General features: G+C 50.3%; 1 protein-coding gene across 2 annotated transcripts in view; it reads left to right on the forward strand.

Moving 5' to 3' along the window:
• The window catches only part of TFCP2L1 (transcription factor CP2 like 1), a 63779-nt gene that overhangs the window by 15773 nt on the left and 20778 nt on the right, over positions 1 to 27228 (forward strand). For both annotated transcript variants that reach the window (XM_082689817.1, XM_082689818.1), the window contains 5 exons: positions 18808 to 18884; positions 19446 to 19551; positions 20215 to 20321; positions 21396 to 21548; positions 24861 to 24971. In XM_082689817.1, coding sequence (XP_082545943.1) covers positions 18808 to 18884; positions 19446 to 19551; positions 20215 to 20321; positions 21396 to 21548; positions 24861 to 24971 — 554 coding nt within the window. The remainder of the gene's footprint in view (positions 1 to 18807; positions 18885 to 19445; positions 19552 to 20214; positions 20322 to 21395; positions 21549 to 24860; positions 24972 to 27228) is intronic.

The following is a 27228-nucleotide window of genomic DNA, read 5'->3' on the forward strand; positions in this document are numbered from 1 at the left end:
GTGAGGTGTCTTGTGGTGTCTTGTCTGACTGGTTGATTTGCATATGAAAGGAACACTTGCTCTGTCCTCTGGGGTCAGCGAGGAGGCCCTAGAGGACAGAGCAAGGTCCATTTAATAGGTGACCTTGGGCGCCGCCCTGGGCTGCCTGTGGAAGAGCGGTTGCTAAGGAGCTGCTTGGAAAAAAGCTACCTCTTGGACTTGAATTCAACCATTCATTTTCTTCCAGGAGGGAGCTTTCTCTGTCTGCACAACCACCAGCCCATTTGCTGAGCTGTTGGCGCATGTGAGCTGATCCACCGTGGATTTCTCCAGGTCTCTGACTGTCTTCCTACAGGAGCCTGACCCTTCTTGTGCACCTAGGGAAGCTGGCCTGGTTCTCAGCAGCACGTGCCCCTCCCCATGGTTCTCTGCAGAGTGCATGTGAGGGTGTTGGGGCAGCTGGAGCTCTCCCAGGTCCTGTGGTGTGTTGTCGTGCCTCCCCCCCACCCCATTTCCACACTGCAGGCAGATGCTTTGAACTGCACACGCTAGGTGCGCGGTTTTCATGTCCCTCATGAAGTACTCGGGGTTTTCTCTCTCTCGACCGTTTAGGGAAGCGTTGTTAATAGCGTCGTTGAGTTTCTTCAAAATGACCTCTGATCATCTTGGTATCTGTTTTCTGACTTTCTGCCGGATGCCGCATTGCTGTCATTCCTGTAATCTTTTCTCTAAGGAGGAGGGGGGGGGATCATCTCAGAGATTGTAGCTGGCTCCCTTTATCATCCCTCTTCTGTTCTCTGTGTGTGTGGGTTTGTGGTCACTTTTTTCTTTTATTTATTTTTTATTTTTTTAAAGATTTTATTTGTAGAGAGAGAGTGCAGGAGTGCATGAGGCTGTGCGGGGGTTGGGGGGGGTGAGGGCCAGAGGGAGATGGAGAAGCAGGGGAAGGAAGACATAGGGCTCCATCCCAGGACTCCAGGATCCTGACCTAAGTGGAAGGCAGATGCTTAGCTGATTGAGCCACCCGGGTGCCCCTCCCTTTTTTTGTTAAAGGTTTATTTTATTTGAGAGAAAGAGCTCTCAAGTGCATGGGGGTTGGAGGGTAGGGGAAGGGGAGGGGCAGAGGGAGAGAGAACCTCAGTCAGACTCCCTCCCTGAGCAAGAAGCCCCATGTGGGGCTGGATCCCTCAATCCTGAGATCCTGGCCTGAGCCAAAACCAGGAGTCAGATGCTGAACCCACTGGCTTTATTCTTTCTGCTGCCCTCTTTTCTCTTCTTTAGCATCTCTGTGGGCAAGGATGCTTTTGGCTTTCCTGAAGCTGACCAGTTTCATCAGAACCATTCATTCTTTCCATCGATGTTCAGCATTCTTTGGAGATGTCTTTAAGGACATGGGACTGGAAGGGTATTGATGTTTCTGTGAGTGACCATCTCTGTCCTTCCAGGAGAGCCGTCATCACTCCATGGGATGAAATTCTGGGGGACTCGCTTTTCTGCTCGCAGGGAGGTCTGCCCTGTTCCCCAGTGAAGATGTGCACCTGTTTGTATCTTTGCCATGTGCTGCCAGGCAGGAAGACTTCTCCCACCCACTGCAGGGAGGGCCCGACATGCTTCCATAATACAGTTCATCTGCTCACTGACTTGACAAATTCTTTCACTTGGGCAGAAAATCTTTGGGCTAGCTTGTTTCCTGCAGTGTACCTTGCTTGGCTTTTGAGTGTAAAATCAAAGTAGCACATAATCACAATTTCCAGGGGGACCCAAACAGATTTGATCCTTGTGCCCATAATTCAGACCAGCTGCCACCTGTCCAGCAGCAGTGACACTTCTGTGGACACAGGCAGACTCTCCCTGGCCCCAGAGGGCACTGCGGTCTGCCTCTGGGCTACAGCTGCCAGCCAGGGCCCTGAGTGTCCTACTCCTAAAGCAAACAAGTGCTTGGCGGTGGGAACAGACCATCAGTAAGGCTGAGGGATGGGTACCAGGGTTAACGGACTTTGCTCTCGCCAAAGCACAGGTGGAAAAGGTTAGAGTTTGTATGGTACACCGTAGGAAGGTGATCATATTGAAATGCCAGGCAGATCCCTGGGTCTCAATAAATGTTAGTACCCGCCACTGCTAAGTTTGGCTGTTCCCTCCCATGGCTATTCAGAGGGGAGGAGAGCAGGTAGGTAGACCAGGTAGGAAGAACCACTTTGTTCTTTGGAAAATGGCCCCTGAGTCAGGTTTTGGGGGCCACTGAACTATGGTTAGAATTACGACTTAGAAGAATGTGTGCCGATTCTCTGCTCTGAATGAAGGTGTTTTGCATTTTTCTGGTTTTAAAGGAGCCCCCCCACCCAAGTAGCTGCTATGGTTGTTCCAATCCCTTTATTTCACAAGAGAAGGAAGGAGGCCCAAGTAAAGATGAAATGTTTCATCCTGCTAGGACAGGGCCAGGTGTGAGCCCAGAACTCTCAGCTGCCAAACCCTGGGCTTGACAGTTTTAGAGTCTGTAGAGGTCACTGGGAGATGAAAAAATGTTCCTGGAATTACTTAGAAACTGGTGTTCCTACCTCATATTTCTCAGGGCTCTGTGTTCCTCCAGCAGGTCCCTGTGGGATACTCTTCTTGTTAAGCTCTCTAGCAAAGAGACGCATTGCTTGGGTGGGTTGGTGTTATCTTGGTTGGAGGCCAGAGATGGCCAGCTGGCGTTTCTTCCTACCTTCTGCTTTCACCCATGGGTACCTTGAGGGGCATCTTATCCAACCCCCTCTTATTGATGGGGGAAACTGAGGTCTGGAGGGAGGGATCAACTTGTCAACATGTATAGTGTGCCCTTGACATTATCTTCAAGTGCAATCCTGTTTTCTCTCAGGAGTAGCTGAAAGGTGGTATTTGGTCCTTGGGCCATCAACGTCAGAGACTCTTGGAGTTCATGGTTCCTACTGTGACAGTGGCTTTTCACTAAGGAATGGTGAATGGCTTTTCACTAAATACCCCAAAGATTGATGTTTAGGTGTGCAAGGGTTTGTTTGCCACTGTGTTGAGGGCATTGCTATTCTCCACCTCCTTCTTTCCAGAAACGGGGGATTGGATCTTGCAAGGCAAATGTGGGTCCTGCCTGACTCTTGGCTTATAGCTTGAGAACCTCACCTGTGCCCACTGGGTGCTCTCTGCTCAGGCCGACTTGGGAGGTTGTTAATCTTTTCTGCCACTCTAGCCAGTGTTCATTCCGCAGAAGCTTCCATGTGGCTGGTTAGAAGACCCTATGAGTCTTAAATGGGAAGGACTGCACATGCTCTCAGAATTCACAGAGGTGGGCAAAGAGTTGATTTCTAAAGGAATTAGGGTTGAGAGGTTAAAGATCTCATCTCTGCCTTGCTACTGAAAATGTGCTCCAAGAACCAGCATCATCTGAAAAGCTTGTTACAAATAAAGAATCTTGGCATGCCTGGGTGGCTCATTTGGTTAAGTGTCTGCCTTGGGCTCAGGTCATGATCCCAGGGACCTGGAATTGAGTCTCACATCAGGCTCCTTGCTCAGTGGTGAGCATGCTTCTCCCTCTGCCTGCTGCTCCCCCTGCTTGTGCGCTCTCTCTCTCATAAAAGTCTTAAAAAAGAAAGAAATAAAGAAAGAAAGAAAGAATCTTGGGTCTACTGCAGGACAACTGAATTAGAACCTACATATTAATAAGTTAATGGATGATTTAGGACACATATTAAAGTTTGAAAAGTACTGATCTAGCCTGATCTCCCCACTGTGTTACAGGTGAGTAAACTGAGGCCCAGAGAGGCTGTGTGACTTGCCCCAGGTCACAGAGTGCTACTTCAATCTGGTCTCTGTTTTTACAGTTTTATTGGGATGCAATTCACATACCATATAATCCACCCATTTAAAGTACACAATCCTTGGCTTTAAATATATTCAACTACACATATGACACCACCACTAATTTAAGAACACTTTGTCCCTCTTAAAAGAAGCTCTGTACCTATTAGCAAGCAGTTGGTCTTCCTTATCTCCCTCCTCCCCTCCCCCAGCCAGAGGCAGCCACTCTCTGCTTTCTAAAAAGTTGCCTGTTGCGAATACTTCATATAAATGGCATCGTATAAATGGCGGTCTTTTGTGACTGACTGCCTTCACTTAGCATAACTTTTTTTTTTTTTTAAGGATTTGATATTTAAGTCATTTCTACATAGACCCAGTGTGGGGCTGAAACTCAACGACCCTGAGATTAAGAGTTGCACACTGCAGCACCTGAGCTAGCCCGATACCCCTAGCATAATGTTTTCAAGGGACGTCCATGCTGTAGCTTGATTCAGAACTGCATTCTTTTTCATTGCTGAATAATACTCCACGGTATGGGCACACCTGATATTAATCATCCATTCTTTGGTGAGTGGGTGTTTGGGTTGTTCTGCCTCTTGGCCTGTTATGAACAGGCTGCTGTGAATATTGACGTGCAAGTGTTTGCGTGGATCTGTATTTCCATTTCCCTTGTGAATGTATCTAGGAGCGGAATTTATGGGTCCTACAGGGATTCCGCTTAACTTTTGGAGGAATGGCCAGACCCATTTTCCAGAGCAGTTGCCCCCTGTTGTGTTGCTAGGAGCATGTAGGTTTGGTTTCCCCCCATCCGGCACTTGTTATTGGCCATCTCTTGGATGGTATAAGGTCTCTTCTGGTGGCCACTGTTGGCTGTCTGCCGGCATCACACAGCGCAGGGACCCTCAAGGCATGGCTAGAGCTGGGCAGGAGCAGACTAAAGCCAGAGGCTTGAATACCATGAGAATTCTCTGACTCTCTTGGCTGTTGTTCTCCAGGGATTTGCCTTATTTCTCTGTGCCTCCCAGCTTCCTTGCTTCCATAGCCAGAGGGCAGACAGTAAGACCACCAAGAGCTTCTGAGAATATAAATCCTCAGCTTAGCCACCCAGAGGGTCAGTGCTGTCATTTCCCTGGCTCGAGTTTGGCATTCCCAGGGAAGGAACGGTTGGCCTGGCCAGGTCTTATGCTCCCCTGGCTGGGATGTGGCCCGAGAGCTGGCCTCTCGGTAGGCATGGCTGCTCCCACCCTCTCCCTTTCTCCACCCTGTAAGCAGAGGCTGAAGTGGAATAGTTTGTTCCTGGAGCTCAGTCCTAGATGCAGGCTCTTCAGGAAGGCCTGGGTGGGTAAGGGGAGAGGAGAGGCCCAGGTTGTCTTGGGGCTGCATGAACAAGGACTACAAAGTCCTTCATCTCACCAGAGGCTGAGACACAAAATGGGGCTGCTCAGGGCCAGGTGTCAGGGGTACGGAATATGAATGACCAGGAAGTCTGGCTCCTACCTCCAAAATCTTGGGCCAATAAAGGGCACGTGAACACCTCAGCCCAGGATGTGGTGCAGGGCAGGCCTCAGAGGGAGGTGCCCGAGTGAGTCACAGTTCTGACCTTATCTTAGAGATTGGGATTTCTACTCTTTACTGTCCTTTGTTCTAGTAATTTATGTTCATATCCTTAGCACCTGAACAGGAGGAGGGTGCCTGTTTCTCTACATCCATGTCTGGGCTCTGGGTTTGACAGATCAAACCATTCTACTATGCACATAGGAAGTAAGCTCGTTTATTTTTTATTTTTATGTTTTTCTAAGTAGGCTCCATGGGCATGGAGCCCAACACAGAGTTTGAACTTGGGACCCTAGGTGAAGACCTGAGCTGAGATCAAGAGTTGGATGCTTAACCAGCTGAGCCAACTAGGCACCCCAAGCTCCTTATTTTAATTTGCATTTACTTAATTTCTAAGTATTATGGGTGTGACTGAACAGCTTTTTACATGTTTAGAAGCCTTTAAATTTCTTTTGCCAAAAACTGGCCATTTATATCCATTGCTCATTTTTCTGTTGTTCTTTTGCTTATTAATCTGCAAGAACCATTATATTACGTTGAAGTGTATGCAGTTACCATTTAATTTACCTTACCCTCAAATTTACTAGTTAACTCAAACTGGGTTGACAGTCTGCATTTAAATATTGCTCATTATAATAGATTCAGGATTCAGTTCAGCAGTGTAGCTGGATACAAGCTCAACATACAAATTAATGAATTTCCTGTGAACCAACAATAACCAAATAGGAAACAAAATAGGAAAAAGAGATACTATGCCGAGTACTGAGAGCGTATCAGGCAGTTTTTAGAAATTGTTTAGCAAATGTCCCAGGGCCCAGAGGCCCCTGGTTTAGAATCAGCCAGCAGTGCTTACGTGCAAGACCATCCCTGGGTCGCACCTAGGTCTGCTCTCCACAGTTCGGGGGAACTGGGGCATCCAGAGCATTTTGGGGAGGGAGAAGAGAATAATTTTATACTTAAAGTGTCAATGGGGATTAAGAGGTACAAAGTGTCAAACAGTACCAGGATTCTTAGGTACCCTTTGCCCAGCTTCTCATAATAATATCATATACAAACATGGTCATGGTTGAAACCAAGTACTTACTTTGGTGGAATACGGTCTTGCACTTTACCAATGTCTTGAGTGCTGTCCCTTTTCTGTTCAGGATCCAAGTCAGGATCTCACATGGCATTTAAAAAAATTACTTACTTATTTATTTGAGAGAAAGTGGGGGGTGATGAGGGAGAGGGAGAGAAGCAGACTCTCTGCTGAGCACGAGCCCCAGTGTCACTGCCTTGATCTCATGACCCTGAGATCACCACCTGAGCTGAATGAAGAGTCAGACACTTAACTGACTGAGCCCCCCGGGCACCCCTCGTGTGGCATTTTGTTGTGTCCCTTTGGTCCCCTGTAATCAGTGACAATCCCTTAGTCTTCCCTTGTCTTCTGTGACCTTCATGCTTAAAGAGCGCTTACTGGTGCTTTTACTGCTTAGTTACTTGCTAGAATGCCTTCAATTTTGGTTTGTCTGATGTTTTTAAATAGTGAGAGTGAGGTTTGCCTTTTTGGGAAGGATGCTGCAGAACTGGCGTTCTGCCCCAGCTGGTGCATCGTTTACAGGGGCTTGTGATGCTGATCTGTCTCCTGGCTGGTGGTGCTAACCTTGATGACTTAGGGGGGCTGCCAGGTTTCTTCGCTGCAAAGTTGGTATTTTCCCCTTTGTAATCAATAAATATCTTGGGGTGGGGGGAATAATTGGAGACTATGCTGATGTCTTGATTATCCTCAAACCTGTGCCCACTATTGTGGCACCCAGTAATTGGTCGTTTTTTGCATCAGTTTTTAGTGTAGCATTTGCTTAGTGGTCATTCTCTGTTTATGTCCCTTTGTCTGCATCCCTTTCCTACCATATAGAATGCTCTTATAAGAAGGAGCTTTTTCTTCTTTACCATTAATTCATGCATTCACTTATCTACTACATCAGTACGGACTTGTGAATATCTACTTTATTCCCTGTGTTGGAACTCAGCATCGTTGTTTCTCTGTTCTTGCCCAGTTTGTTCCAGCAGTGGCCAGTGGGAGCTCCTTCAGATTGGCCTCTGTGTTGCCTTGACGTGCCTCTGTCCTTTTCCTGAGGCTGTCCTCGATTTTGGCACTTGTACGATGCCGTCGAGCGTCTTGCATTTCCCCTGTTCCAGCCCTGGGAGCGGCCCCTTCTCTGGAGAGTTCCTGAGACATGGAGACCTTTACTTCTGTATATACACACACACATACTTACTGTCCGTAAGGAAGGGAGCCATTGTGTGCTGGGCAGGGTGCCTGGTCCCTGACTGCAGTGGCTATGAGGTTAAGTGCCCTGCCCAAGGTCACACAGGCAACAGGCCATCAGGATCAAGACCTGAGTATGTGGATGGCAAAGCCTTTTCATGGAAGCCTGCCGGTGTTGAGTGCTCCGTGCTGACACATGCGCATGATAGCACACCCAGGCGGGGATGGATCAAGTGCCCTGTGCCGGGCCCCATGTAAGCAGACTTGGGCTCCCTGCACCTGACGGGACTACAGCGTTGGTGGTGGCCAGCACTCCCACCTCTGATGCAGTGATGGCCTCCCATCATGTTTTATGTAGCATTAATTACCCAAAGCAGTAACTGTTGGAAAGTAAACAAGCCTTAAATCTTGGCTGGCCCCGGGCAATTGCCTCTTGTTCTTGGGAACACCACGATCCGGGCAGGAGGCCCTGCGCAGGGTTCCGCTCGCTGGGCAGAGCTGCTCAGCCAGGGCACCCCGCTGCTCAACCAGGGCACGAGCAGGCAGGGCCCCGGGGGAGGCAGGCAGGGTGGGGCCTGCTCTGGGCACCCAGCCCTTCCCGCTCCTCCCCCAGACAGCCGGGAAGAGACTGGTGGCCCTGATGGAGTCGTCCCAGGTCGGGTCCCAGTTGGGTTGCCTCCTGACTGTGTGACCTTGGGTAGCCTTGGGTGGCCGGGTCTCTGGGTGTGTGGAGCTGTCCTGAGGGCTGGAGGGGCCCATCTGTGTTACAGCTGAGTACGGTGGGAAGTGCAGGGATGGGGCTGAGAGCCTGAGAGCCTGTCTTGTGCTCCTTAGCAAGTGCTGGTGGTGGCCAGTGCTGGTGGAGCTCGTGGAGCACGTGGAGCGCACTCGCTGTGTGCCGGGCCGGAGGCATGCTCTCTTGCTTAATCGCACGACCATTCGCAGATGAGGGGAAGATGCAGGGAGGTTCGAGAACTTGCCAGGACGTGGGAGGGTCTAGGCTCAACTCCAGGGCATCTGACCTGACCCCAGCTGCCCTCCTGTCTCTTGTCCTGGGCCGGGTCACAGGCTGTTGAGTTTTTGCCATTAACTTGCAGCGTCACCTGAGGTACATCATTACCTCTCTAGAGGTAATGGTATCCTCACCTTGGTATCCTCACCTCTAAAATGGGCACAGTGGTATTTTCCTGTGGGTGTTCAGGGTGGTCTCCCTCCTGGAAGGAACCTCCCTGTATCTGCCCTCCCCTGCACGTGTTTGGTGTTCTGCTTGGTGGATAGACTGTTTTCCCCAAATGCCCATCTCTCTGGTTGGGTATTGGGTACTGGCCTGACAGACGAAGAAAAAATACCAATCACTGTGACTGTGGATATATCTGTTACATGTCTGGAACAGTACGAGGCACTCTCTACTCTTTGTCTTGTATGTTTTTCAAATTCACGTGTCATATATTCCGTCTTCCACAAAGTTAATGCTTAAGATGTATAGAATTTAAGAGGGAAAGGGGGTGCATGGGTGACTCAGTCGTTAAGCATCTGCCTTTGGCTCAGGTCATGATCCTAGGGTCCTGGGTTCGAGACCCACATCAGGTTCCCTGCTTAGTGGGGAGACTGCTTCTCTCTCCCTCACTCCCACTGGTTGTGTTCCCTCTCTGATTGCCTCTCTGTCAAATAAATAAATAAAATCTTAAAAAAAAAAAAAAAAAAGAATTTAAGAGGGAGAGGTCCTTTCCTATCTTTCTTTCTTCTTTTTTTAAAGATTTCATTTATTTATAGGCAGAGAGGCAGGCAGAGAGAGAGGAGTAAGCAGGCTCCCTGGAGAGCAGAGAGCCTGATGTGGGGCTCGATCCCAGGACCCTGGGATCATGACCTGAGTCGGAGGTAGAGGCTTTAACCCATTGAGCCACCCAGGTGCCCTGGGAAGGGTCCTTTTCTATCTACTGTGAGATGTGTTATCTTAGGCTCAGATAATAAGGGGATGTGTAGAACATTTAAAAATAAAGTGTAATCACGTGTGAGTATGATTCAGCAAGTTTTTAATGGGGCATTTCTATCATAGACTGTGTGTATCTTCAGTATTGATAGGTATGTCAAAATGTCCAGGAGGCTCCCACCTCCAGCACGTGTGTGGGCTGCCCTGTATTTTGTCGTTTGGGGACGCTAGCAGTCACAGTTTTGGCAGTCTGATATATGAAACCGGCTTGGCATTACTGGCACTTGGCATTTCTTTGACCATTTAGGGAGGCCGACATGTCTTCACGCTCTTCTTGTTTTGGCTGACTAGTTCTAGCTCTGTTACCTGCTTTAGGGAGTTTAGTATCAAATTCTGCCACCACTAATTACAAGCCTGTCCCGTGCCAGTGCTGTGGTGGTGGTGCTGATGGTGGTGGTGTGTGTGTGTGTTTGCGTGCACACACCCAATTCAGGTAAATGAGTAGCTGTTCTCTCCTTCAGAGCTTCCAGTCCAGTCGAGGAGCTCTGACTTAGGCATTGTGCAAGAAAGCCAAGGGGCAAAGCTGCAAAAGCCTCAGAAGAAGTTGGGAGGAAGAGGTCAGCAGAAAAAGTGAACCTTATATAAGAATTCAGATTTCAATGTCTATAAGTAAAGTTTTATTGGAACACAGCTCACACCCCTTCATTCCCACGTTTATGGCTGCTTCCGTGTTACAGTGGCAGAGTCGAGGAGTTGTGGCAGATTATCCTGTGGCCCATGAGGCGGAACCTAGTTACTGTCTGGCCCTTGGGGGGTGGAAGTTGGCTGATGTCTGAGCTAGAAGATATTAGAAATTACGGCTTGTGAGGGAAGAGAGAGAGAACGAAGGTCTGTTGAACACCTATCCGGACTGGGCGCAGTGTGAAGTGGCCACATCCCTCTGGGGGAGCAGGTTTCTGTTCCATGCCACGCCATCCTTGCCCTCCTCCTTCCATTTCTGCTGCTTCCCGTGTGAGGTGGAGGTGAGGAAGGGTAAGGGGCCGAGGCTGGCCATAGTCTTAAGGTTGCAGTAGAGGGAAGATTCTGCACCCTTGGGAATGGCATCAGGGCCCGTTGGCAGGCTCCAAACCATTTTTGGGGGTGTGGCCCAGCACCCAACTGAGTCTCAGGCCAGCTGAGGGGCCCCTCACTGCTCCCTGAGGACTAAAGCTGGAGTGCCAAGGTGGGAGGCTCACTGGGGGTCAGAGTGGGGAGGGGGATGTGGAGCCTCTGACCTCCCCTCCTTCAGCTCCTGGCACCTCAGCTTCTCTGGGCTGGGTTGGGCTGGGCTGGCCTGGGGGCTGCCTGCTGAGGCCTAGTGTGCATCTTCAGGTGCTGACCCTGGGGCTCCTTCCCGCTGGCTTTTAAAAGGCCTTGAACAGCTCCAACATAGAATGTGGGGCCGGGGCAGAGGGAATTGCCCTGATGGCTTTGGGGGAGGCTGAAGAAGGACCACCACCAGCTGGCAGGCCTTGCGGCAGAGTGCTGTCTGCCAGCATCCTCACCGCAGGGAGGTCCGAGACCCAGCCCTAGACCTGTGCACCACTCACTGTCAGATGAGGGCTTCCCAACAGCCCTCTGCCTTAAGCACCATGTTGTCCACATCGTGGAGATGGGGAAACTGAGGCTCACAAGTGGAGCGATTCAGTGGTGGGTCTAGCTATGAGCCCAGGCTCCAAACCTGGGTGGTGCTGACTGGCTTCCCTAGGAATTTGGGGAGTATGCAGAAGAACCATGGGAGATGCCATCTCTCTCTCTCATTTTTTAGTTGCTATTTATTTATGGTAAGTGCTGATGATTTTCTGTACGCAGCTATGATACACAGTTTTAAAAACTAAAAAGTGGGCTGATTAAGTAAATAGGCTCATCACTTACAGGCAGTTTATTTGAGTGCCAGAATTGGGGAGTGGTGTGTAAATAAATGAGTGCGGTCAAGGCTCTGCCTGCCAGCGTCTCTGAATGTCCTCTGTGCAGCACGTCACTGGCACTGCACGGGTGGGGGGTGGGGCAGGCGCCATGACTGCCCTGTGTTGGGGTCCAAGGGACGCAGCGCAGATGACAGCCACCCGAAGTGTCCTCCTGCCACTCAGTCGTGTGTGTGTGTGTGTGTGGATTTCATATCAGTTGAATACCACACAGAACAAGGGAACAAATACTCATGTGCCCAATGTAGTTTTCATTCAGCCTTGTGCCAGATTTGCTTCTGACCTCACCTGTTTCTGAAGCCTTTCCTCCCTCCTTGGAAGCAAAAACCCCCTGTGAAGTTGGTGTTGGTTTGAAATGTTGGCGTGGGTTGGAATCTCCATGCAGATTCTTAGTTTTACTTCCTTGTGTAGTTAGCCATAAAAACTAACAGCATCATTTTTTTTTTCTTCAGAGTTTACATAAGTAGTTTCTTACGTGTCCCTATAAACCTTTTTAAAAAAATAATTTATTTTTAAATAATCTCTACACCCATTGTGGGTCTTGAGCCTAACAGCCTTAAGATCAAGAGTCGCATGCTATACTGACTGAACCAGCCAGGTGTCTTTACTATGTACCTACTTTTTTTGCTTAATATTACGACTTTTGAGATTTCTCCGTGTTGGTATGTCTCTCTACTTATCTACATGGAGTGCTCATTTTAAATGCTATGTGCAGTTAGAATGAAACTCATTCTAAATCAAATAAAAGAATTACCTTATCTTCTTTCCTCGTACTGGATATATAGATTGTTGACAGTTTTCCCCCATGATAAGTGAGGCTGCGGGGAGCAATTTTTATGTCTCCTAACACACATCAGGTGCTTTGTTAGGCTGTGCCCCTGGAATAGGATTTGCTTGACTGAAGGGTTTGTATATCCTTAATGAAACTCTTTCTTGCCAGACTTCTCCAAAATGGTTATATCAGTATAATACTCTGTCAACAGTGCCTGAGCATACCCATTCTCTGCATTGTAATCAATGCTTTATACGGTCAGAATGTAATTTTTACCCCTCCGTGGAGGTAAGATGGTATCTTACCTTACTTTGCTTACCGTGCATGCTTGTAGAGACCAGCATCTCTCTGTGTGTGTCTTGATCATTTTCTCTTTCCATAAGGTGGTTATTATGGCTCAGTTTTCCAGGTCGTTCCACTTAAAGAGACTATGTCGTTGTTGAAAGCGCCCCTGGCCTTTACTTTTCCTTTCCTCCTTCCTTCTTCCCCTCTGCTCCCCTTCCCTCTCCTCTGCCTTTTCCCTTTCCATTTCCCTTTCCTTTTCCTTCTTTTTAAGATTGATCTGAGGGAGGGGGAGAGAGAGAGAGCATGAGTGTGTGGGGGAGGAACAGAGGAGAGGGACAAGCAAACTCCATACGGAGCATGAGCATGGTGTGGGGCTTGACTCCACAAGCCTGGGCTCATGACCTGAGCTGAAACCAAGAGTCAGATGCTCAACCAACCGAGCAACCCAGGCACCCCGCCCCCTGGCATTTTCACAAGTGTCTCAGTATTAATTTTAGCATTGTTTTCTATATAATAAAATGGACATAATTTTTCCTTTTGTGTATCTGTGTCTACTTCAAAAAATCATTTCCTACCCCACGGTCATGAAAGAATCTCATATTTTCTTTAGAAATGTTAAGGTTTTGCTTTTATTTTATGGTTTTCATTCACCTAGAATTTTAATTTATTTATTATTTATTTGACAGAGAGATTACAAATAGGCAGAGAGGCAGGCAGAGAGAGGAGGAAGCAAGCTCCCCGCTGAGCAGAGAGCCCGATGCGGGACTCAATCCCAGGACCCTGAGATCATGACCTGAGCCGAAGGCAGAGGCTTAACCCACTGAGCCACCCAGGCACCCCTAGAATTAATTTATTATACATGGTGTGTGGTAGGGATTTTTTTCCCCCAAATGGATATCCCACACTTGTTAAAAAGTCTGTGTTTTGGAGTACCTGGGTGGCTCAGGTGTTAAGTGTCTGTCTTTGGCTCAGGTCATGATCCCTGCATTGGGGGCTCCCTGCTAGGCGGGAACCCTACTTCTCTCTCTTTCACTCCCCCGGCTCCCCCTCTCTCTGTCAAATAAATACATAAATAAAAATCTTGTGTAAAAAAAAAAGTCTGTGTTTTTCTCACTGTCATAGATCAAGTTTCCAAGTATCTAAAAGTCTGTTTCTGGGTTTACTCTTTTTTTTTGGTCTGTTTGTTTCCATTCCAAAAATGACACGGTTTTAGGTTCTGTAAGCTTATCTCTTTGGAGTATTTTAAATGGAATAGGAATATGTGTTTCAGGGAGACTAGTTGATCATGAGGAAACAAGTGCCAGACCTTACGCCACAGTGTGGTTCTGTGTCCACCAGACTTCGAAGGTGCATCTTACTTCCGGGAACTGAGGTCAGAGGGAATTTGGGATTTGAGCTGTAAGGGAAGGGGAGGCTTTAAGTGTGTGGGAGAGGGAGGGTCATAAAAACGATGAATATGAAGAAATTCAGAAGGAAGCGTAATAGATGGACTCTTTGAATGTTAGAATCAGAAGGGACCTGTGAAGCTGCTGGAGATCGGATGCAGTAGTTCGGCTAAGTGGTCAGTCTTTGGAGTCTGACAGACCCAGCTTGGATCTTCACCAAGATTCTTAACTTCTCCAGACCTTAATTTTAATTTCCTCATCTGTAACATGGGGGCAATAATGGGTTTTCCTCCTAGGACTCTCGAGAGAACTAAATCAAGTAGTGCACATAATGGGCCATGCTTGGCTGTGTTCTGACATGTAACTGCACAGAAACTAAATGACAGTTACTTACTACCCTATTTCCTTGATTTTAGGACCAACTTCTTTTTCTTTTGCCACATTTTACAATTCGGAAAATTAGAACAGGCTTTTCCTCTCACTTCCTGTAGTGCTTGTTTTTCTTCCCAGATTGTTATTTAGAATGTGGGAAACAGACTATTTTTTTATAGGGTTTTTAAAAAGATTTTATTTATTTCTTGAGAGAGAGAGAACATGAGAGGGATGGGTAGAGGGGGAGAGAGAAGCAGACTCCCTGCTGAGCGGGGAACCTGACACGGGGCTCAGTCCCAGGAGCCCCAGGATCATGACCTGAACCGATGGCAGATACTTAACCGACTGAGCCAGTCAGGCACCCTGGGAAACAGAATCTTTTATAGACTAGGAAATGGAGCCAACATGCTATATCCAGGATCACCCAGCAGGTTGATTTGGTCATCCCAGGAATCCTCTTTATTGCTAATCCTAGAGAGAAGAAGGAAGGATGGAAAAAAACCTGTCTTGTCCTGGGATGGGGAAGGTTTCTATGCCATGAAATGCTATAGGCAAACTTCGGTCAGGATGCAGGAGGGAACCTGATACCATCCAGAAGAGAGAAGTTGAGAGAGAATCATGTAGAACTGCAGATGGCCTCTGCCCAGCAAATGATCCCCACCAGGGAGGATGTGGTAGGTTCTGGAAACAAGACTGCTTCTGCTCCTGGCTCTGCCACTTTGTAGTTGTGCAAGCTTGCCCAAGTCAGGTAATCTCTCTGACCCTCTGCCACCTCCCCTCAGTGGGGCTCACGATCCTAAGCTGCCCTGGTCTCAAGCTATTGACTTATGCTTAGGTTTGGATGAGTTAATCCCAAGCAGGACTTTGCCATTATGTAAGCCAGTGAATGGAAGCTGCTACTTCTTGCTCCCCAGAGGCACACCTTTCCCCTCCCACCACCTTGCCTCAGCTTTGCTTGGGATTACTTGCTCATTCATTCATCCCCTCCACAACAGGAGTCCTGCGCACTCTTCAAAGTCCATCTCCAGTGTTATCTCCCGCTTCAAACCTTTGTCACCCTTCCTCCCTCAGCATTCTCTGTGAGTGTTGCCCAACTTTGGATCTTTGTTGTCTCTTAGATTTTCCAAATTCTGCCCTATATAAGTGCTTTTCCTGTGTGGTATGATAACACTCCAGAAGACTGTTGCCTTTGAAGGTGAGACTGGGTCTTAGTTTTGCAAACCCTATGGTCGTAGCACAGAGCAGCATGGTAAAGAATATGAAATCATATTTGCGCACTTGTTGATTCCTGCTGTGTGTCAGACAGTGCAGTGGTGAGCAGAACAGACATACTCTGCCTTCCCAGAGCCCACTCTCGTAGCTCCCACCCATGTCCCACAATGATGCTGGCCGAGCAGAGAGGTACCCCTGTGCCCCGGGTCAATTCTGCTTTTGTGACCTTGTTCATCAGTGTGTGTGAGCAGGGACCACGGCCTTCTGATGGCACCACCCTGTGTGAGAGCTGGGCTTGGGAAGGTGGGCCTGGCCCCAGCAGTGTTGGCTTCGGGGCAGGCAGGGAGGGAGGGGCTCCACAAAGTGTGCATGCAGAAAGAAGGGACAAGGATGGGTGGTGGCAGAGGCATTGAGGAAGTGCATGGGTCAGGTCTCCAAGGCAGGTAGAGGCCTAGCCCCTGGCCTAGGACCCCACCTAACTAGGACTGATTCCAGACTCTGTACTCAGGCTCAAGAAAGTGCCCTGGATGGAGGAGGAGCCTTCGGTTTGCATGAGCTGGGGTTGCCCTGCAGAGCTGCAGATCAGTATTAATTGGGCTCTGGGGCACCCATAAACCCAGGGTGGTGAGCACTTGGGCCTTGGGCCTCATGCTGGAGCTGGCTACATTTTTCCTTGGAAGGAAAGGAAGAAGGCGGAGGACACTGGAAAAACCAGTTAGGGTGTGTGAAGCTCCATTTTACGTCCCTGTTAAGGGAATGTTGGCTCAGGAGCCAGGAAATGTATGGTAAAAATCTGGCTTTTTTCAAAAGCTAGAAGTGTGTTGGTTAGGTCAGCAGGACCCTTCTGTGAGTTGCAACTTCTGAGCTGGCACGTGGGCAGGCTAAAAGTTTGGGGTTTGTGCTTCTCCCTCTGACAGGAAGTGTGCCCAGCACATCGTTCTGAGGGGGATGGGGACTCGGTCCGTCCTTGTGTCTACTGGTCCTGTCATGGGCTGGTAGCAGCTGGGAAGGGCACTGGCTGAGTGGGTATTTCTGCACATGGCCAGCCTCCTTTCCAGGCCAGGCGAGAGCCATGGGAACAAGCTCTGTGACACACAGCCCTGTGTCCGTTGGGCTCATCTCCGAGTCCCTAGAATTCATGTGGCGTTTCATAGTGGTTGTTGTCAGCCAATATTTGGAATAAATGATGGAATTGCAGGTTCCTCACCCATTCTGTTATTCGTTGCAGGGAGGAGTATATCAGCTTTCTGTGGCTGCTTTAACGAATTACTGTAAACATGTTGGCTTAACACAGAACACCTGAAGTTTATTCTCTTAAGAGTTCTGGAGGCTAGAAGTTGGCAGTCCCATAGGGGGCCGTGTTGCTTGGCAGGGCTTTAGGGAAGACGCCATTCTCTGCAGCTTCCAGCTTCTGGGGGCTTCAGGTGGGTCCCTTGGCTTGTGTTGCTCCAGTCTCTGCTGGTCACGTTGCCTCCTCTCTGTCTCCCTGTGTGTCTCTTACAAGGACACTTGTCAAAGGATTTAGGGACCTCGGGATAATCCAGGAATATCTTCATCTCAATATCCTTAATTTAATTGCATCTGTAGAGACTCTTTTACCAAATACAAGACAACATTCATAGGTCTTAGAGATGAGGATATGTAGGAGGGATTTTTTTGTGGGGGGGGCAGCATTCTACCCACCGCAGGCAGTAGTAGCATGGTGTTTCTACTAATCATGGCTGTTTTAGCTGTTTTAAAACTGCTACCCACTGGGTTTGTGCAGTTCTAATTTGTTGTTTGCATTTAAGTTTAATTCGTGTGTGTGTGTGTGTCTGTGTGTGTGTGTAGAGAGAATTTAATATAGGTAGATTTCCCTTTCCTCCAGTTTTTGTTTCAGAAAGTCCTTCCCTGTTGAGTGTCTGGTAAGTATGATTCATGTTCACATGAGACCTTAAGAAGGTTGACTTCATTCCTCTGGTGACTTGTCTCGATGTATTTGCTGTGAGTTGAGTCCCTGCAAAGGCCCAGGGAGCTCTGTGTCAGGCCTGTAGCTGAGTGGGAACTGCCGTGTGTGGTGGTCAGCCTCCCGGTTTCCATGGTTTCTTCCTGATTTCTTGGTTTCCTGGTTTCCACTGGTGTCCCGTACTTATCTCAGCTCCCACCGCTGGGAACACTGAGGGACAGGTATTCAAGACCTTTCTGTACTATTTTTGTTACTTCTTGTGAGTCTATCCGTATCTCAAAGTTAAAAAGAAAAAAAATTTTAGCCAGCCAGTCAGATTTACCATCGTTAATTCATTCTCTCAGTTTGTCAAACATTTTTATTAAGTTGTGAAATATGTGCGGGTGTCTTAGAGTCGTAGCACTCCCTTAATTTGGGAAGAACTGACATCATTTGAGAACTGGCCTTCCCATCTAGGAATGTGATGTGTCCTATTTCTTCAGACTGTGTTTCACTTCCAGATAACGCGTGTTGCTTGCTTCAGGCTGTTCATAGATGCGAGCTGTGTCTGTCAGGTGGATGCTGCCTTTTCCCCGTGCGCATTCCTGAACCAGCCTGCGCTGGTGCAGTGTCACCAAATGGAATCCCACACCCTTTAAATACATGGAATTCTTTTAACTTGGGAAAATGCTTTTCATTCTGCAGTTAGGGACAATGTTTAACAGGCTTTTACTCGTTCCTCTAACTGCTCTGGAGAAGGGTATGGTTATTTATTTACTGTCACGTGGATTTGAGTGGGTGCCTGAGTTCTCCATCTAAGTGAATGGGGGCGTCCTTTTTAAAGAACTGTGACGTTCCATTCGTAATTTTTTTCTTTAGGAGATTTATTTATTTACTTACTTGGCAGAGATCACAAGTAGGCAGAGAGGCAGGCAGAGAGAGCGGGGGAGGCAGGCTCCCCGCCCAGCAGAGAGCCCGATGTGGAGCTTGATCCTAGGACCCTGAGATCATGACCTGAGCTAAAGGCAGAGGCTTAACACCCTGAGCCACCCAGGCACCCCATTCATTCATAAATTTAATGTTAACTACATTTTGTTGAATCCCTCGAAAATTGTGGAGGTGCTATTTCTGGGACATGTGATTTGCTCCCTGGGGTGTCTTAGGTGCAACCAGGCGGGGACAGACTGGGCTGGGGGGTGTTTGGCCCAGAGAGCCAGCCGTCTGAGTTGGCCATCCATTGGCTCCTCGCTCTGTCCCCTGGGGCCAAGAGGCCTGGGTGGGCCACTGAGGAGGTCAAGAAGGCCACTGTCTGGGTGAACCCCAGGTCTGAAACCCCTCAGAAATGGAGAATGTCCTGTTCACCCTCCTCTAGGTCAGTCTTACGAAATCCGACTGCTGGAGAATCGGAAGCTGGGAGACTTCCAAGATCTGAACACAAAATACGTCAAGGCAAGGCTGTGGGGACACCCTCCCTCCTTAGGAGTTGTTGGGGGTCTGGGAACCTGAGCCTGGTAGGGGTGGGGGTCAGGAAACCTGGGCTTGCTGGAGGTGGGGGTCAGGAGTGCCTGGGAGGTTTGGGGAGAGCTCCAGACTGGGAAAGGGATTCCTTTTCCCTGGGGCATGTTGTCTAAGTAGCCAGGGTCAGGCAGGGGGTTCTGAGAGTTAAAGGGGCATGGGCTGACTGAACAGGCTCTGGGTTGGACAGATTGAGATGTGAGCCTAGCTTTGCCCCTTACTGAGCAGTTGTCTCATCTGCATGAAAATGAGTATAGATTAGCCCTGTATGTAAAGCACTTAGTAATTCTGGAAAAGGGGATAGTCCTCATTCTCACTATCTATGATTGGGGTTCTGAGTGGGGAGAGGCACACAGAGCCAGAGAGCTGTGAAGGAAGGCTCTGGCAGGAGGGGTCTTAGTCTTAAAAGGTGGGACATTTGCCTTCGTGGGAGGTTCCTCTTGGGTCCTTCTTGTCTCCATACTTAGCTGTCTCTACCTGGCCTGTCCTCCCTAGAGCATCATCCGTGTGGTTTTCCATGACCGCCGGCTACAGTACACAGAGCACCAGCAGCTGGAGGGATGGCGCTGGAGCCGGCCCGGGGACCGGATCCTGGACATCGGTGAGTCTCTTGGCCACGAGGGGCCCCAGGCACTCCGAGCACATTGGGGTTCTTCCTGGATGCCTTGGGACGCATGCCTCCCTCAGTAGGGCTCTTAGTGCATTCCTGCCCTGGGTGAGCTGCTGTGGGAGCTGGCAGACTCGCCCATTCCCCCAGGCCTGCCCTTGGGGACCTCTCATTCAAAGGCCTGCAGTCAGGGATCACAGGGAAGGCTTTGCAGAGGGTCCCGCCTTAAAGGAGTTTGCTCTGTGACAGAGGGCAGAATGGGCATTGCAGAGTTGGGCAACAGAAACCGAGTTTGGGGTCTTGGACACTGTTCCATCGTCTTTCATCTAGAACCCTGGAAGCCAGTTGGGTTTTGGAATTCAGGGGTCAGAATTCTTAAAACAGGGCATGGAGGCCCCTAGCGACAGGTGATGCCTCCCAGTAGGCAATCAGGTGCACTGATACTTCTGCAGCAGGAGAAAACATTCACCCAGAATGGGACAAAGACTCTAAATGGCTTCATGGCGGTTCACGTCAGGCTTGCTGCCAAATGAGCTGGGTGAAACGCAGTTTTCAGAACTTTGGGCATTTCAAATTATGGTGAAGGAATCTGGACCTTCCCTAAATCTTTGGGAGTGGCTGACGATTGCACTTTTGTGTGTGTGTGTGTGTGTGCAGATATTCCACTGTCTGTTGGTATCTTGGACCCCAGGGCCAGCCCGACCCAACTGAACGCAGTGGAATTTTTATGGGACCCTTCGAAGAGAGCCTCGGCGTTCATTCAGGTAAGCGAGTGTCCTTGGGGGAGGCCAAAGTTTTGGGGCTCGTGTGTTGTTCCTCAAAACAGTCCACCTGTGGGGCCCACATGGGCCCTGTTCTGTTGCGGGGATGCACATTTAGGGAACGGGGTACAGGAGTGTAGTTTAGTCCTAGAGCTGCTTGGTCCCCAGAGCTAGAAAAGGACTTGGCTTGTTGGAGAATTCTGTGTGGGTTTTGCTTAAACATATGTAAGCTTGTTATAGAATAAGTATATCCTTGCAGAGATAATATGTAATAAAATTTTTCTAGGAGAATTTCTGTGATTAAATTAATCAGTGATTCAAGCACATGGTGTGGATCCAGGGGCATGGCGGGGCCTCTGTGCTACTGGGCTGACTTAGATTCCCTTGTTCAGTCTATGTCCCTTTCCGAGCCTCTTAGTTTTTCCACCTGTCTTATAAATCAGATAATGAACCTAAAGTCATTACTGCAGTGCCTGGTCCATAGCAATTGCTCAGTGAAAGTTAGTGATTTATTTTTTTACATAATTACAATATTCTTATTATATTTTAAAGTTACAACTATGATGTTATTGTATTATCACAGTAATGTATATTATTGTAGTAGTACAGTATTATAATAAGAAATATGTTATCCAGTGCCTTTTTCTGTAGCAGGTATTTACTTAGCAGTAACATGCAGCCTCTGGTCCTGTTTCTAGCTTGGCCCAATAACCTGGACGCCAGGGCTGTTGGGGACTGAGCTGTGGTCCTTGCTGTGCAGTCTGGGGGATCTGCCAAGGGAGAGGAGGGAGTAGAGGGTGAGGCGGCTGGGGTCTGTGGGCCTGAGCAGTGGTGAGGAGGTAGCTGGTCAGGCAGGGCCTGTAAGATCAAGGGACAGAGGTGGGAGGGCATGTCCTTTATAAAGGGGGGTGGGGAGGCCATGGCCCTGATGGGAGCATAGGTGGGGAGCAGGGAAGCTGAGGCAGGTGTGCACCTGAAGAGGCAGAATGGAAACCTCCATTTGGCGAGGGGCCCTGGAGGAGTCCAGGGCCTGGCCTCAGCCCTCTCCTTGTTCCTCGCCCGCATTTCCCCCTCCAGGTGCACTGTATCAGCACCGAGTTCACTCCCAGGAAGCACGGGGGTGAGAAGGGCGTGCCTTTCCGGGTGCAGATCGATACATTTAAGCAGAACGAGAATGGGGAGTACACAGAGCACTTGCACTCGGCCAGCTGCCAGATCAAGGTGTTCAAGGTAGGACAGCGTTGCCCCTGGGGTCCCCGCCTGTGCTGGACAGTGATGGCAGCGCACTGACCTTTGGGATTCCCCCTGGAGGTCCAGCAGGGAGCCCTGTGTCCCATGGGCCTGGGGCTTCCCGAGCCCCCCAGGAGCACGAGCTGGCATATCCTGCACTGACGGGTCTGCTCCCCGTGGGTGTCCTCTTGCACGGGGCACCTTCTGTCATCCGGCATCACTGGTGGCTATGCCCAGCTCTGCTTTGTAAGACTGTCTGGAATCGAATGCTTTTAGGTTTTTGTTTTCTTCCTGAGCACTTTGTAGTTGACCACGGATTCTGTAGTTGCCCATTAGAGTCGCCTTAAAAATCAGGTCAGGAGGCAGCGTGCGGGCGTCCCGGCCCCAGATGTTTTTATGGAGGGCCGGAAGCCATATCTCCCTCTGCAGCGGCCTCCTGTTGGAGCAGGAAACATGTTTGCGGGGCCCTCCTTTCTTTTCCTTCCCCGCCCACCCCGTGCACTTGCCTGTTAATTAACTACTCTTCATCTCATCTGTCTGGACCGTCACTGCCTAAAGATGGGCAGTGGCGGGGGGGTGGTGGTGGGAATGGAGGGTCACAGCAGAGCCTGTGGCTTCTGCAGGGGTGAGGGAGGGGCGGGCTCCGGCTCAGTTAATGATTCCACCCCAGGTGGGAAGGCGCTGGTCATGGTGGGAGCGTCTTTTGGGCCATCGCGGTAGCCCCCTCAGAAACCGGCTTCGGGATGGTGACTCCTTGCAAGGCCACCATAGTTGTTTTCCTGTTGTTGCTGGAACAAATGATGACAGGTTTCGTGGCTTCATGGCACACACATATATTACTCCTCAGGGCTGGAGGTCCACAGCCTCACAAGGTCTCACTAGGCTCAAGTCAGGGTGTGAGGAGGGTTGCATTCCATTCCTGAGGCTCCCTCTCTTTCCCTTTGCCAACTTTTAGAGGCTTCTGTGTTCCTCGGCCTGTGGCCCATCCACCTTTCTGCAGAGCTGGCAGGAGCGCTGGGCTCTTGTGGTCACACCACTCCAGCCTCCTCTCCCCCGTCCCTTGCCCACTTTCACGGGCCCTGTGATGACGTAGGACCCCTTGGGATGCTGAAGGATCATTTTCCTGTCCCGTCTCCCACTGCTCTCCATCCTGATTCCACCTGCAGCCTTGTGAGGTGACAGCCTCAGGGTCCTAGGGGTGAGGACCTGGCCATCTTTGGGGAGCACTTCTCGACTAAGCCTGTCCATTGGTGCAGTGGGCGCCGTAGCCTCTGGTCTTTTTATGGCCCGCTCTGGACTCTCGCGGTTCTGACTTGCTGTGGACGGCCCCATAGCTGCGCTGCCGGATGTCCTTGCCTGTCCCAGTCATATCTCTGTCCCCGCCTTGTATAGACCACATGTGTAGTCCTGCTCGTCGTCCTTGTCCTCCGGTCCTGTGGCATCCAGTGGGGTTCCTGGGGCTCCGAGGCTGCACTGGGCAGGAGAGATGGACCATGTCTGCCCCCCGCATCCACGCCCCCAGAGTGCCTAGTCCTTCCCATGGCCCCCTAGCAGCTTTCTTTTCTGTACCTTGAGGCAGAAGCTTAGGGGTGAGGGTTCTGCCCACCAGGCTCCTGGGCCACACACCACCTGTCCCTGCGGAATGGATCTGAAGCTGCCTTGTTTGAGTGGCCCAGGGAAGGCCTTGGCATCTCCTGCAGGGGCATGGGGGCCCCTGTCACTTGAAGCTGGATTCTCAGAACGCCTGGGGAGGTATGGCTGCCCCACGCACCCAGCCCCATCACAGAAGCAATGCCAGCAGGTGTGTGCAAGCACCAGGTGGTCTCACCAGCTTGGCTGTCATTTCTCCACTGTCACCCCTGTCACCGGTCACTGGGATGCCTCCTGCTTTTTGGAGCCAGGTGCTGAGGCTCGGGGTAGGGGAGGAGTGTCAGGGCCTCTGACAGGACAGGCAGCCCCTTCCTGACCAGCCAGCTCTCCACAGGCCTTGCCGGACCAAGTGCTGACCCCACACGTGGGCTTGCCGCCTGGTTTCTGGACAGGGAGGACGAGCCTCCTGTTAGGGACAGGGGCCAGGCCGGGGGTTGGTAGGGCAGGTGACCGGGGTATAGGGGTTGCGGCCTGGTCTTTTAATCTGTCATTGCTGTCCCCAGAGGCCCCCCTGCAAACCCAGCTTTGTCTAAAGTGGGTCTCACATCACTCTCAGGGCTATGTCCTGAAATGCCCTTGAGCTGGAAACGAAAAGCTATGTGGCATGAGGAAGGTGCATTCTGGGATGAAAGTCCCTGAAGGGGGCATTGAGGAGATGGTTTTCACTGAGTGTGCCCTGTGCACGGTCTGTGGCATCCGCAGCCAGACGGTGCAGTTCTGGGCTCTGGGGCTGCTGGGAGTCAGTGTTGGGAGCCACCAAGCAGGCTGTGAGTGTCCCGGGAGTGGGGCTGCTACGTCCATGCTGGTGGTATATACTGGGACATGCTCTCTTGAATTTTCACCTGGTCAGCACTTGCTTCTGCTTCACATTTTTGGTTTTCTTTCTTTCTTTCTTTCTTTCTTTCTTTCTTTCTTTCTTTCTTTCTTTCTTTCTTCTTTCTTCTTTCTTTTTTTTTTTTTTTTTTTGGTTTTTGAAGACTCTCACAAGCCAGGGCAGTAGGTTCCTCTCCATTCTTAACAAGTCACTTGAGCCTCAGTTTCCTTACCTGTAAATGATGGAAATCGTAGTGCTTCTGTAAGTTGCTCACGTTTGCTGGGCGCCTAAGACAGGCTCTTTGAAGCTGGAGGGGGTATCCCTTGTGAGGTGTGCCAGCAGCGACCTGCACGCTAGTGCTGGGAGTTGGAGGGGTCAGGAGACCTTGACCATGCGTCCAGGATTTCCCAGCACACAGGTGCAGACCAGACTCCCACCAGCAGCCCTGACTTCTTCCATTTCCTTCACTGTCCACCAGTAACCCAAGGAATGCATTGCAGTTGGCTGTGTTCCCAAGGGTTTTGTCCATGGGCCACTGGCCTCTGGTGGAGATTATTTGCAAGCATTTCCCCCTGAGCAGCTGAGTGGCAGGACCCAGTGGCAGGCCGTGAGTGCCCTGGGGTGAGGAAGGGGAAGGGCTCCAGGAAGATGACTGAGTGCTTAATGCCTCGGAGGTATGGGAGGTGCTGTCCCATCCAGAGATCCTGCCTGGACTCCTGGCCCCTGGGCCCTGGGGAGAGGCAGGGAGCATGCAGGCCTTGGGGACTGTCATCAAGCCCTGGGTCTTTCTCTGAGAGCTGCCTCTGCCCACTCTGGACTGATGGGACCCCTGTGCTCTGCACTTGTAGCCAAAGGGAGCTGACAGGAAACAGAAGACTGACCGGGAAAAGATGGAGAAAAGAACGGCCCAGGAGAAGGAGAAGTACCAGCCGTCCTATGAGACCACCATTCTCACAGAGGTGAGCTGGCCTGGTGTCGCAGTGCATGTGATCCCCCTGCCACCCTGGGCCTTTGGCCTTTTGGTTTAGATTCTTGAAACTTGCCCACTGGGGAGTGAATGCCTCTTTAGACAGTGCCCATGAAATTGTGTTAGGTTCCCGGGTTCAGAACTGTGTTCACATGATAACCCCCGGGGGCGGGGGGGGGGGGGCGGTGGGGCCGGGACAGTGTTTCCAAAGGAACTTCCTGTTCTGTGCTCTTGGCAATTTCCGGAGTCAGGTGATTGTTGTTTTAATAGGTGAAGGCCCAAAATCCAACAGAAGAGAGTGTGTATGCATTAGAAAATCCCTCTATCCAAACTGTCCTAGCCTCGAGCTCTCCCTCCCCAGGACAGCTGTCATCCCTGGGTCTTCACATACATGGCCCAGCTTCCTCTGCTGGTGAAGCCAGTGCACCCACGCCCGCTGTTTTTACACTGACAGTGTACATAGACACGCTGTTCTGTAACTTGCTTTATTTAATAGCCTTGCTTGGAGTCTGTTCCCCATCTGTTCGTACAGAGCTTTCTGGTTCTTTATCCAGAGGTGTGGCTCCGTTGTGTGCATGATGTCCTGTTGGTGCACATTTGGTGCTTCCTGGGCTCCTGGTCGATAGGGTGCTGCGAGTGACCGCGGCAGTGTGAAGGTCCGCATATGGTAGAAGTCTCTGCAGGCTTCTGTTCTCAGCAGGCTCCCTGGGTCAGGGGGCGCAAACTACAAGCTGCTCTGTAGTTGGGATGGACACTGGAATATCTTTCCCCCAACTCAGACTCTCAGACAACTCAGACATCTTTCCCTCCCCAGGACAGCTTTACTTCTGAGATGAACTGTACTTCTGTCCAGTGTACTTCTGAGATGAACACTGTCACAGGCTGCTTCCTCTTATGACTTGTTACCGCTGGAACCTCCTTTTCCTGGGCTCTGTTTTTTATTTAAAAAAAGCAAAAAATCCAACTATTCCCCACTGCATTCTGCAGTCAGCCCAACTCAGGAGCGTTTGTTCATTGCCTAGTGCGACTGGCCCAGAAGGCCCCCACAGATGCATAAGGCCCAGAACTGGCCATGGTGGGGGTTACAGCTATGGTTAAAGTGAGGCCCTGGGCACAGAGCAGCTAAGAGAACAGTGGCTGGTCCTGGGAGGGGGGTGTGTGTGCGAGCATGTGTAATAAGCCGTATGCAGAAGGGTGTTTGCAGCAAGGCAGAGTACGGAAGCTAACTGCAGCACAGACAGACCTGTAGTGGCGTTTCAGCAGGCTCAGAGTGACAGTGGCCAGAGAGCTATGGTGCAGGGAGAGCCTGGCTTACTCACTTAGCAGCAGAAGAGTGCCAGGCCCCCCAGGGTGCCCTCCACATTCCCACCACCCTCTGCCTCCAGACACCTTTCCCTTCCAGGCTGAGCCTGAACCTCTGTGCTCCTGACTCTCCTTGGACATCCCCTCACTGGAGGAGAGCGCTGGGGGTGCTTCAGACCATGTCTGTCCAAGCCCTTGTCAGCACGCGGTGCTGCTGGTGACAACCCCGGCCTGGCCCCGTCCGTGACAGGTTGTCGACCTCTCCGCTCCTGGGGTTAACGCCACGGCATTCCAGTCCACACGCACAACAGAGTTAAATATTGACCAGCCTGTGGCTCGATGGGTGATAGTGAATCTTCAGGAATGCTTCAGATTGGCCCTTTCTGAGGAGGTGTCATCACAGGGAAGGGAAAAAAGTGAATACTTGGCCCGCTGGCTTCCCCAACAGGCAAAACCTGTATGTCTCTGCTGTCTCTGTCTGGGTGATTCTCACGTATGTTCATTTTTGGCTTCTGGACAAAACTACCTTGAGGTCAAGGATCACATCTGTCGTGTCTTCTGTGTCTCCCTTAGCTCCTAGCAGGATGCCTGACGTGTAACAGATACAGAATGATGTCCAGAGGGGTTGGCTTGCTCTTGGAGGCGCTTACCTACCCTCTGCTCTCCAGGGCCTGTCAGCTGATTCTGTTTTCAAATAGTGCAGGTTTTAGTACTGAACTCCTATATTTTTTTAAAAAAAGATTTATTTCTTTATTTACTTATTTATTTTGGCGGGGGCGGGGGTTGGTGTGGGGAGAAAGAGAATAGTGGGAGGAGCAGAGGGAGAGGGACAAGCAGACTCCCTGCTGAGCACGGAGCCTGACTCACAGCCCTGAGATGGTGACCTGAGTGGAAACCAAGAGTCTAGACACTTGACCGACTGAACCCCCCCGGAGCCCCAGTACTGA

The sequence above is a fragment of the Mustela nivalis genome, assembly GCF_964662115.1.
Source record: "Mustela nivalis genome assembly, chromosome: 11".
Classification (NCBI taxonomy): domain Eukaryota; kingdom Metazoa; phylum Chordata; class Mammalia; order Carnivora; family Mustelidae; genus Mustela; species Mustela nivalis.